This window comes from Capra hircus, chromosome 7, assembly GCF_001704415.2.
Source record: "Capra hircus breed San Clemente chromosome 7, ASM170441v1, whole genome shotgun sequence".
NCBI lineage: Eukaryota > Metazoa > Chordata > Mammalia > Artiodactyla > Bovidae > Capra > Capra hircus.
Window position 1 is genome coordinate 64,390,846 of NC_030814.1, and position 12,487 is coordinate 64,403,332.

The 12,487-nt window shown below is 53.7% G+C and overlaps 1 protein-coding gene across 8 annotated transcripts in view; it reads right to left on the bottom strand.

Annotated features, from left to right (window-relative positions):
* JADE2 (jade family PHD finger 2) overlaps positions 1,545–12,487 on the bottom strand; it is a 50,650-nt gene continuing 39,707 nt past the window's right edge. For 7 of the 8 annotated variants that reach the window (XM_018050383.1, XM_018050379.1, XM_018050381.1 and 4 more), the window contains exons 10-12: positions 9,409–9,526; positions 7,551–7,679; positions 1,545–6,209 (exon numbers count right to left, since the gene is read on the bottom strand). In XM_018050383.1, the coding sequence (XP_017905872.1) occupies positions 5,401–6,209; positions 7,551–7,679; positions 9,409–9,526 (1,056 nt within the window). In that variant the 3' untranslated portion in view covers positions 1,545–5,400. The remainder of the gene's footprint in view (positions 6,210–7,550; positions 7,680–9,408; positions 9,527–12,487) is intronic. The other variant, XM_018050384.1, reaches the window with a different exon arrangement.

A 12,487-nucleotide genomic window follows, 5' to 3' on the forward strand; every position in this document is an offset into this window, starting at 1 on the left:
CCACCACCTTCTGCATTGTGGAATCACAGAACTTTGGATCGGAGGTGCCCTTGGGGACTCACTGTCTACTCCATCAGTGAGGAAATGGGGCACTTCTCTGTGGTTCACAACCAAGTCAGTAGCCCCCGAAGCTATATTCCTTGAGTCTCAGTTCAAGCTCCTTTCCACACTCCTCCCCTTGGACTCTCAGAGGAGGCTCAAGACCCTTCCACGCATAGCTGAATCCAACTTTGTTCTTGTGGACCCCTCTGTCCAGAGTGCTTGTTGTCCCTTCCTCCCAGCCAGCTCCCCTTGGGCAAACAACTAGTTATCCTTCGAGCCTATGTTACCTGGAAGCTCTAGGAGGGCAGGGTCCTGGTGCCACTCACAGTATACAACCCAGCATACGGGTAGAATGAGATGCATGCTCAGTAGACAATTGTCTGTGAATGAATGAATGCATGAATGATGTTGCTTCCTGTGCCCTCCCCACCTCATCCATACAGGCCTCCACAGTACCTCCCAGTTCCCTCATTGCCTCTCTGCTGGACTGTGAGCTCCCTGACAGCAGAGACGTTGGCTTTATTCTGCATAGTTTAGAGTCTGGTACTCTAAAGCAAGTACTCGGGAAATAACGAGTGAAAAACAAGCCTGGATTAAAACCTTTCCTGATCTAGGGACAAATACCAGACTGGAAGCAGTAAGATTCTATTTCTTAGGCTCCAAAATCACTGCGGATGATGATTGCAGCCATAAAATTAAAAGATGCTTGATCCTTGGAACAAAAGCTATGACAAACCTAGGCAGTATATTAAAAAGCAAAGATATCACTATGTGACAAAGGTCCATATTGCCAAATCTATGTTTTTTTCAGTAGTCATGTACGGATGTGAGAGTTGGACTATAAAGGCAGCTGAACATTGAAGAATTGATGCTTTAGAATTGCGGTGCTTGAGAAGACGCTTGGAAGTCCTCTGGACTGCATGGAAGATCAAACCAGTCAATCCTAAATGAAATCAACCCTGAATATTCATTGGAAGGACAGATGCTAAAGCTGAAGCTTCAAAACTTTGGCCATCTGATGTGAAGAGCTGATTCCTTAGAAAAGACACTGATGCTGGGAAAGACTGAAGGCAAAACAAAGGGGCAGCAGAGGATGAAATGGTTAGATAGCATCACCAACTCAGTGGACATGAATCTGAGCAAACTCCAGGAGATAGGGAAGGACAGAGGAGCCTGGCATGCAAATCCATCCCATGGGGTCGCAGAGTCGAACATGACTTAGTAACTGAACATCAACCAGAGTTTCCTCTCAAACCTTCCCACTGTAGGTGGCTCAAGGGGTTCTGACTTTGATGCTGAATTTCACCTCTGGTAGTTTTGGGAAGCTCCATCATCCACTCTGAACCCCAGGGAATGACAGCTGTGAGAAGCAAATCAAGTAAGCCCAGCCCCAGTGCATACTGAGCACTCACTATATTCCTTGGGACACCCAGGGACCACTCACTATTTCACTGACCCACCCTCTCCCACTCCCCAATGCAACAGAGCCTCACACCAGCCAGCACAGAAAACATTGCTTTATTAACTGCGTTTGCCAACACATGAGGATTGCAGAGGGGGTCCTGAAGCCACAGGCTCCAGTGAGGGCTAGGCTCTGGAAACCCCCATGAGTGAGCAGGACAGGATGGGACTGGGAGCTACGTGGGGGCAGGACCACAGAATCATGCAGGGCACGCGGGCACTGGCCACCCCGAGGCAGCCATACATTCTATTGCTCGTTAAGGGTAGCGAACATGGACAATGTACAAAAAGGAGAAATAGGTTTTTGCGTTAATGAAAAATACATTTTTTTTCTACAAAGGAATCTTTCCTAATACAAGAAAATAAATATTGCAACATAAGCCAAAAATAATTTAAAATTGCTCTTTTCAATATATTTTCAATATTTCTCTTGTATATTAACAAATGGCACATCAACTTTCTTTGAAACAAAGACAGAAGGTGTCTCCTCCTGTGACATTCATATCCTCCCACCCCGAGCCGGTGTGGAGCACAGAGTGTTGTGCGTCTGAGGGACAAGGTGGCAGGAAGTGCCTTAAAGAACAACCAAAGGTCCTGGACTCCAGCCCTGGCTCTTTGGCCAATGTGGCCAGCTGGGCCGGGGCCATGGGAAGTGGCCTCCCCAAGGGCCTTGTTACAGGCATCCAGACCATTCTGCAGAGCTTGGGGTATGGGCAAAGAGGTTGGCCACATCTGGCAGTAAGCAAGGAATGCCAAGTCCAGCTGCTGCCAATGTCTGTCAGAACTGGGCATGTGATTCTCTAGAAACTGCCCTGGCAAGTCCCACTGTGTGCCCATACGTGACACACAGACACACATGCACATGGACACACAAGACGTGCCCTGGCACAAACTCACATATCCACAGCCCAACACCCACGTTTGGAAACCTGGGTGGCTTCTCCAAGGAACCTGAGACCTTCACACTGCAAATGTTCACACACTGTCACCAAGTCAGAGCTCATTTAATAAAATAAACCCTTCTAACCTTTCTTCTCTGCGTTTGTTCTAAAATACATTTATGATCCATAAAAATACTTTCCTTGCACATTATCCTTTCTCACTGTGAGAAGGGGGAAGGAGGTGGGCAGCAGGGACCAGGAGAGTGGTAAAGACCGCTGGGCCAACTTCCAGAGCAACTTATGCCTCCAGTAAGTGTCTGCAGATACGGTTGTGTGAAAGACGCACCTCAGCCTCTAGGCTGGAAAAGGCCTCCTGCCACCTCCCCAGCTTCCCATCCTGACCTCAAAGGCAGCAAAGCCACCTGTACGGTGGATGGGAAGCCGCAAAGTGAAGGGGCTGTGCTGGCAGCAGGAAGGCCAGTGGTGAGGGCCAGTGTCCTTGTCTTCTTTGCAGCCTGGCGGGCGTCCCAGTAGTGGACAGCTGGCTGGCAGACAAAGCTCTTGGGTCTGGCCTGGCAGGCCCTGGGCAGCCAGCCTTAGAGGCACCCGGACTCCGTGCAGGACACGGGACCCCAGGGATAATTCAATTCAAAGCAAGAGCCAACTGAGAAGTGGGTTGAAATCTAGAGGCCAACTTGAGTAGAGGCCCTCTGCTGGTCTCCTGGCCTGGCCCACCCAGTCTAGACCCTGACCAGACCTACCACTTGCCTGCCCTGGTCCTATGCCCTACCTCGCCCCCAGAGAGCCCAGACCCTGCCTCAGGATGGATGAAGGGTAAGCAGGCTAGTGCTGAGTCTACTGGACCTGAGCACCCCACCTCCCAGCAGAGTTTGGTTGTTCTTTAAAGCTGGTCCCTTTGCTTCCTGTGAGGTCAGACCAGGCAATCCAGCACAGACAAGGTTGTTACCCGAGGTGACCCGAAGCACGGGGAAGGAAGAAGATCTGTTCAAAGGCAGTAAACAGAGAATGGGGTTAGGACGCTGCTGCTGACGCTGCACTGGCCACTACTACCAAGGCGCCAGGCAGACCAAACTCTACACAGTAGCTCATGCCATCCCAACGCCCAGAGTCCTCGAAGCCCACTCTGAGTCTGCTCCGACTGGACACATCTGTCCAGCCCTTTAAACTTAGTCATTATCTTTGTTTCCTGTTTTGATAACTCACATGAAACTCAGTGTCCATGACCATGCCACTGCCGTACCTTGAAAGTCTTGAGTCGGGGATGGGTGCTCAGCTTGCTCCCCATCCCACTGATTTGCGCTTTGTGTTATGTGAGGGGGATCCCCATGGTGAGACTTTTGCCACGCTGGTTTCACCGTCAGTCTCCTCGTGCAGAGTTTTAGGGTTCAGGAGAGCTCACAGTGGGCCCAGGATCCAAAATCCAACACCAGCAGCAGCAGAACAGCATCCTTGTCTGAGAGCTTGGGCTCACCTCCTTGGGTGTGTGCAACGAACATGTTTCTACACTTGGTTGCTAAAGAACTCCATTTTTAAAAAAAGTCCAAGTGACAAGTTGTCAGGTCCTGGCTGTGCTGTATTATGGTCAAAATATTCTTTGGCATCCACAGAATGATTCGACTGATTCACTGGACTTTTGCAAGGTTCTTGTTGGAGAAGTTCTGGCTTTACCAGTGGCAGAAGTGACCCAGGAGTAAGTCATAAAAGAAAAAAAAAAAATGTTTTCACTGAATTCCTTTTTGTTTTTCATTTGTTCCCTGAGCTATCACCCTGGGGCCACTCCACTGAAACTCTTCAGAGCTACTACCTGGGACTTAGAGGGTGGAGCAGAGAAGGCAGGATGGTGATGGTGGGAAGGGAGGAGCTGGAAGGGCACAGTTGGGGAAGGGGGTTAAGGCTCAGAGGGGAAGAGGAACCAGGAAGATCCAGCAAGACTTCAAACAGCCCCGGAAGGCCATCACTAACCCATCCTGGGCCCCGGGATCCCACTGCTTGTTGGAAGGAGTTGTTTCCAAAAGGAAACCAAGGAAGAAGCTCATCACTTAGCAGGAAACTTGAAAAGGCAAATGGTCTGGTCTGGTCAGCTGTCTGGGAGTGATCAGACCTCGGCCGAGACTGGCCCCGAAGGAAGGAAGGAAGGAAGTTGGAGTCCCAGAGCGATTCTCTGTAGTGGGCGAGGCTGAGCCCCATGCCCCTGACCGGGCACTGGCCCTCCCTCGCAGCCCTCCGCCGGCACTGGCGGCTGGCTGGCTGGGAGTCCCCTGAGAAAATGGCACAGCTCAGGAAGGGCTCTGGGAAACCCTCCCCAGAGCCGCCGAGCTGGGCGCTGGCAGGGGCAGAGCAGCAGGGGAGTGGAGGGTCGCAGGGTGGGCGGGCAGGCCTCAGATGATGTGGGTTGACCAGGAACAGCTGTGGTTCCCTTGGAACCAGCAGGCCCTCTTCGCCCCCTCAGTGCTTTCTCATATAAGCTCATTGTGCTTGTGACAGTGAGTAGACTCTGGCTGGGTATCACTTATTATACTTCCTTGGGGATCAGTGAAGTGCAGCAGGACCCCCCCGCCCCCCAGTTGACCCCAGTGGGATTTGGGAGCAAGGCGGGGCAGGCCCTGGGCTGGCCCATCTGCCATAATAATGCCCAAACGACAGTCTGTGTCACCCAGTGGCAGCGGGCGGGAGTCCTGAGCTCTTCATCACCTTGCCTACATGTAGCCAGGAGCCCAGCAGTACTGTGTGGCCCAGGCGGGGACGCTGCCATGGCCGTGATGGTGAACAGGACCAGGGCTGGTCCTTGTGGCCAGAGCCGTGGAAGGAATCCTAACGTCCTAGGCCAGCACAGAGGAAAGACAATAGTGTGGAATTCGAAACTCTTTTTATATTAAAAATAAAACCACATCAGAGCGGCAGCCTCAAGGGTCTGAGACACTCAGTGGAGATTGGAAATGGCAGTTGTCACTGGGCTGAGGCCTCATGGGGGGACCAGGACAGGGGAAGGGGTGACTTAGGAGGCCAGTACCCCCATGCGGACCACCTCCTCAGCCCCTGCTTCCCGGGGACCCCGCTGCACCCCACTGTCCTCAGCCTCCACATCTGAGTCGCTCATCTCCCCATCAGAGAAGTAGCCATCAGTCTCAGTGTCAAAGTGTAGGCTGACCTTTGGCCTCTCGGCCACAGCAGAAGGCGGTCCCGTCCCGGCATCAGGCCTGGCACCTGGCGATCTCCGGTTTCCCTTGCTCTCACGGGGCAGCCGGAGCCGGCCTGAGGGCTTGGGACTTGCTGTAGGGCCAGGCACTTGGACATTAGAGTCGGCAGCCATTGGGGCTGCCTCCTCCGGGGTCTCGGGGGCCAGTGGTGGGGGGCTCTCGGGAGCTGCTGGGATGGGACAGTCCCCAGCTGTAGGACTGGACGGCAGGTGAGAAGGTGTTCGCCGTGGTGGCTTCCTGGCAGGCGGCCCCTGACCCCCTTTGCTGCTGCCAGTATCCTGGCCCCAGGGCTTCTTGGGGGGTTTGTCTGGAGTCGTCCGTGAACCGGGCCCATCCTGTGGTGGTTTCTTCTTAGCAGGCAGGCGGGTGCGGCCACGGGCCTTCCTGGCAGGGTCGCCAGGTCGCAGCGAGGGGTCCCGCATGAAGCTCAGCAATGTCTCCTCATCCTGCAACAGCTCCTCGGACAGCAACCCCGGGGCGGGGTCTTCGCGGTGCCCATTGTTGAGCGACCACTCACTCATGGCCATGTTCTCTGCGGTGATCTGCACTGACTGCGCCAGCCAGCTGTTGAAGAAGGTGCCGTCGATGGGGAACGAGGTAGACAGGCCTGGCCAAGGGGAGGAAAGAGGCAGGTGAGATGCCAGCAGGTGTGTGTCCCACCGTCCTTCCAGAAGGCCTCTCCCACCCTGCCCTGCACACCATCGCGGACCTTCCTCCCTCTTTCCCTCTATGCTAGACCCGGCCGAGTTAACCTGTTCTGTCCATCCCACCTGCAAACACGGAACACCCTTCTCCCCAGATAGATATCCTGCTCCTGGGGACTGTCTTCATTGTTTGAGAAGCAGAGTACAAAGTGAAAATGTGGGCTCCCTATTCAAAAATTATTAAGAATTTCAAAGTGGCTACAGTAGAGCATTAAACCAAGCGAGGGCCCTTGGTGACTGCACAGGAGCACACCCAGCCCTGCTCACCACCCTGCACAGCATCATCCTGGGAGCATAAGGGATAAGGAGCCCTCTGGTCACCAGGGGGCGCTGGGTTTTCATAAGTGTCGCTTTCCACAGCTTCCAAAGCAAGGACTTGGATAAGGGTGTCTGTCAGGGCCAGCTCCAGTTATGGGCTCTCCTTCCTTTACTGAGGTCTTGGGAGGCGGCCGCTGATGTTCCCATTAGATACCAAGTTGAATCCTTCCTGAGACCGAGGCAAATAAAAGATGACCTGGGGCTTCGGTGCTAGAGGTGAGGTGGGGCTTCCATGCTAGAGGTGACCTGGGGCTTCCTTGCTAGAGACGAGGTGGGGCTTCCATGCTAGAGGTGACCTGGGGCTTCCTTGCTAGAGACGAGGTGGGGCTTCCATGCTAGTGGTAAGGTGCTCCTCTAGAGCACGGCCCTTCCCTGAGGAGTGCTCTGGAGGAAGCATGTGACATCCTGCGAGACAAAGCCCACGTCCAGGAGCCCCTCTAGGGACACCAGGCTTAATGGGGCAGCAGTCAAGAGGTGTGTGACAGACAGCTGTGACAGTGAGATGGGCTGGGCAAAGACCACTCCTGGGGGGGGTCTCTGGTGGCTCCCAGAAAGTTTGCAGGGGATGAAGGGAGGGCCTACTTGAGGACATTCTGGCAGAGGGGGACAGGGATAGAGAATTATGGCAGGCCCTCACCCCACAGCATGACACAGGGTTCCTTGAAGGGCCAGGATGTCTAGAGGCTCCTGAGTTCTTGGGCCTAGCCTCTAGTCTACGAGAGGAACCCTTGGGAGGTCAGCTAGGGCTCCAAAACCCCAGTCTCCTCTATACCTGGAAGGTGGGAGTGCCTGGGCATAGAAGGGCCTGCCGACCCCTCCTGGCCTCCCACTCTGCAGCAAGGATGCTGGTGGTTCCCATGGCCTTTTGCGGGGAGCTGCAAGTGCAGTGATGGTATGAGTCTGGCTGTGTGCACCAGGCCACTCACCAAGCTGCCCCAGGACTGAGTCGGACCCTGCCTTCACTTTCTCTTTCTTCTCGGGGCTGCCCTTGGGGCCCTCGCGGCCTTTTCTTTTTGAGTCGCTCTTCTTGCCCTTTGTTTTCCTCCCAGACCGCTCTGCATCAGGGAAAGAGAGAGCAGGAGGAAGATGGTTATCCCAAGCAGGCCAGACAGAACCAAGACCCCTGTGTGGAATCTCAGGAGAGCCCCATCACTTAGTGTCTCGCCTTCTGGGTCACCTCCCCTGCACCTCTGCGGCCCCAGTCCAGAGCCATGTGGACTACCTGGGATAACTGTGGCTCCAGTGAGTCAGGGAATAGCTGATGTGGGAAAGGGGATAAGAGTCCCTGAGGGGCTTGGTGCGGGGCTCAGCTACACGAGGAGGGGGAAGACCACTCTATAGGACCTGCGCTGCAGTTTGACCTCTACGGACTACAGATCCCAGGACAGAGTCCTGGTGGGCAGGAAGGCTGGCTGGAGGTGAGTGGATAGCACAGGGCCTCATGGGCTAGGCCACAGAAGTGAAGGTGGATAGGTCACTGAGGGGCCAACAGCCTTGGGTTCCCCTCCTGACACAGAGGTCAGCCCCCTGCCTTGCTCTCGTGGTCTGCTCTGGAGGTCAGACAGTTGACGGAAGACTCGGGGTACACACCTGCCCCTCATACCCTTCTAGTCCAGGACCACATGGGTCTGCGGAGTCACAGAACAAAACACAGCAGGGGAGAGACATGCTGTGGTGGGGAGCTGCCAGGAGTCTCCTCCTAACGTCTCAGCCAGAGGCTGGCGGGCTTCCTGAGTAAGCACCTAAGAGAAGGTTGAGGAGTATGGGCTCAACTCCAGGACTCTGCCTAGCTCTGCTGTTCTCTCCAGGTGTAACCTCGGGCCAGGCCTCAGTCTTCTCACCTATCACATGGGACAGCGCCTAGATACTTGGAGGGAGGCTTCCCAAGTCCCCCACCACACTCGCTGTGGCCTGAGCTCCTCCCAAGGGCATAGACCTTACACAGCTCATTTGTTGACTCTGGTGGTGATCCAGCCACTCTCCTCTTTCTGCTCCAGGCCTAGCCTGACCCACAGGCTCTACCTGCAGTGGCAGCCTCTGGCTTAAAAATCTCTCCATCCACCTATTTTTACTGCATGGAATTCAACATCAGAGCACCATCTTCTGCACTAAGCATTGCCCTCCTGAATATGTTAACACTCCACAAAGGGCCCTGTTGTTTGGCAACACCCACAACTAACAAGACAGACCACTCTCAGAGCTCCTTTAACCTTTGATTTCCAGATCTGTTAAACGCATGTGATGGTAAAAGCCTAAGAAAGAGGAAGAAAAAAACCTATTGGCACAGGGCCTCAGTCCTATCAGATGGGGTCAGAGAGGAGGAGCACATAGGTCCTCTTCCACCCCTGGGGCAGTTGCCTTCTTCAGAACCAACACACAGGCACACAGGGGTTCAGGGAAGCTTGCCAGCTTGGTCCCTTCCTGCCCTGGAACCAGCACAGAGCTGCTGAGACTTCTGGTTTGCACCTGTTCACATGCAAGTCACTCCTAAATCACAATGGGCCCCACACTGCCTGAGAGTCCCGTGAACCAGAAAGCTCCCTGAGGGTAGGCCTGATGCCCACATCACATCTTTGCTCCTTGCCTGCCAACACACACCTATGACCCTGGGAGGCCCCTGCCTTGGCCCACTACCTAGGTACACAGGGTAAGGGTGAGGTCAGTGGCCCCTGACCCCGTACACATGCCCCACCAGGCTCTGAAGACACACAGCTCCCTGGAACCCAGCCCCCTCGAGGGTGTGCTTACGAGAGGTGGCCAGCGGCAGGCAGGGGAAGCGCCTACCTCGACACAGATCCTGTTCGATAAGTTTCATCTGCAGGTGGAATATCTGCTCCTGGAGCTTGCAGATGGCATGTTTCGTTCTCTCGCGCCTTGTCACCATGTAGCACAGATTTCTAACCTGAGGAAACACAAGAGAGATTTTCCACCTTACTCATGGGTAATCACCTCAACCTCCCAACTCTGGGGGGCCATTCTGCATAACCTGCCCAGGACACCTGGGAATCAATACCCAGGCCCCAAATGCATGCTCAGTCCTGAGCTGAAATTCTCTGATCTAAAACATAGGGCCAAGCACAGTCTTGGCCCCAGGGCCTGCAGTGAAGCCAGTGTAGGCAGGGAGTGCATTTGCAGAGGTCAGGCTGGCAGCTCTGCCTTCCTTCCCTAGGCCTGCACTTCCTGGCTGAGTCATGCCATCGCCCAAGGCCCTTCCAACATGACTGCTCTCCCTTGTATGTAAATCCCCCAAGGCTTGTCACGGCCTGACAAGGTCACCAAGTCCATCCTTCAGCTTCCTGTCCAAGGCTTCTTACACATCAACGAAACTCTTCAGCCACTAGCACCTGGGCAAAAACCACCTCCTATCCTTAGCCACAAATGACCAGTACATGAGAGCGCCCCAGCAGAAGAGCTCTGAGTAGAGAGGCGGTCCTGACGCACTGGAGTCCAGCCTGCAGCTGGCCCTTGTCCACTTGCTGCACTGGCCCTGAGCCAGGTCCACAGCTGCTCTGCTCAGGCCCCATGTGCACTCAACCATGTTCGCTCTGCCAGAGACAGAACCCCTTCTGGGGAAGGGCAGAGCCGCTCAGACTACTTTAGGCCAGCTAGGAAGAGCCTCTTGGGGCCTGGGACACCATCTTGCTTGGCCCATGGGACAGGGCCCACCCTGCAGCTGGCCTGGAAGCACCTGAAGAATGTTGCTTCCTGTCCACCTGGCACCTTGACCCCGTGCGCCATCCCTCATTGGCTGTTCTCAGTGTACACCATCTCGCTGGGACCAAGTCCAGGCCTCCCCATCAGGACACCACCTTGCTCTGGCACTGTCTTCAGATCGGGTCACAACCTCCAGCAGAAGTGACAGCTGGCCACCAGAATCCTGGGTGCCACCAGGTTCTACCTCCTGCTGGGTTCCGTGTTCAAGGCTGGGTTCAGTGTTCATAGCCTTAAGCTGCCTGGGCATGACCTGAGGGTTCCAGAGCCCCTGCCTCTTGTTGTGACCATGACTTCTCCCACCCTGGAGTAGCCATGATCAGACCCCCCTGCTGGCACAGGCCTCCTCCTCCTCTGCTCCCTGAGCCTAGCTGTGAAAGAGATGCCAGAACACCTGCGCCAGGCTAGCAGGCTCTGGCTGGCTTCTCACCATCACCACAGCCCAGACTGAATAGCAGGCTCTCCTGTGGTCAGCACCTCCCCAAGGGGCAGCCACCTGGCCCCGCCTGTGAGCCCTTGCTCCAGCACACTGGCACCATCTGACTTCTTCACAAATCCTGGACTCCCTAGGACCTCCCTCCAGCCAACCTCCTCCTACACGTCCCTAGGCACAGGCTTGTGCTGGTCCCTGGGCTCAGCTGCGAGAGGTGCCACCAGAGTCCCCTTCTTCTGAGGGCTTGCTGCTCAGCAGGGCAGAGAGGTGCTGACCAAGTACTGACACAGGCAACCCTGATCCAGACTTGCGGGTGATGAGAAGGCTCCCTGGAGAAAGGGGAAGACAGGCAGGAACTCATCCTTCAGGTCCTGGCTCCAGGGTCACCTCCAGAAGGCTTCCTGTCCATCACATCTAAGCAACTCAATCTCATTCTCCTCATATTCTGGTCTCTTTCCTTCCCAGCAGTCATGTGGCTGAGCACGCACAGGGACAGTGGGGATGAAGGCAGCTGGGTGGATGCATGGCTACTTTGTGGGCCTGAAAACAAACTAGTCAATATATCTAGCCTAAAACCAGATCAGGACTACTTCCTATTTAAATACAGATGTAGTTTTCTTTCTTTTTTTTGACTTTTAGAAACATTAGAGCAAGGTTTCTCAAGGCAGGCCGGAATGAATTCCTGGAGAAGATCACCCCCCAAATCCCTGGGGTGGCTGGTTAAAAGCACAGACTCCCAGGCTTGGGGGAGTATCAAATTCTCTGGGGGTGGGGCCCTCAAATATATATTTTTCACAGCACCACAGCATCTGAGAACTATTGCCAAGCTCCAAAGCAAGCTGCATGGGCTACTGAGTTTGACAACTTAGCATGTATAGGAAGATAATATTCTAGTGGGTTTTGTTTTTTTTTTTTGGTCCTATTAGAAATTTTGATTATGTATGCTTTACAATAGGAGAAGGCACTGGCACCCCACTCCAGTACTCTTGCCTGGAAAATCCCATGGACGGCGGAGCCTGGTAGGCTGCAGTCCATGGAGTTGCTGAGAGATGGACACAACTCAGTGACTTCACTTTCACTTTTCACTTTCATGCATTGGAGAAGGAAATGGCAACCAGTGTTCTTGCCTGGAGAATCCCAGGGATGGCGGAGCCTGGTGGGCTGCCGTCTATGGGGTTGCACAGAGTCGGACATGACTGAAGCGACTTAGCAGCAGCATGCTTTACAATATAGCATGGTAGATGTGAATGAGGTATTAAACCTACAATATATTGGAGGTAAATGCTCAATTTTTTTCATGATAAGGGTACATACACTACATAATCAGTAATGTCTGGAGACTTTTGCTATAGAAGATTCTGTGAGAATCCGAACACATTGCTACCCCTTACTCCCAGTTCACTATGCAATCATCAACTCCTCTAATTTTTCCTGAGACTCTCGGTAATATGGCTACATGTAACTAAATGCTGTAAAATTCCTCTTCCGTGATGGCTTTTGGGGAAAAGTACTGCAACCATCTTAGAAGCCAACACAGGCTATTAGACTCCTTACATTGTCTTTTTCTGATTATAAATATAAAACAAAAAACAAACAACCTAATCAGTAAGTGGGCAGAACTAAACAGACGTTTCTCCAAAGAAGACATGCAGACGGCCAACAAACACACGAAAAGACACTCATCATCACGAATCAGTACAGAAACACACATCACAACTA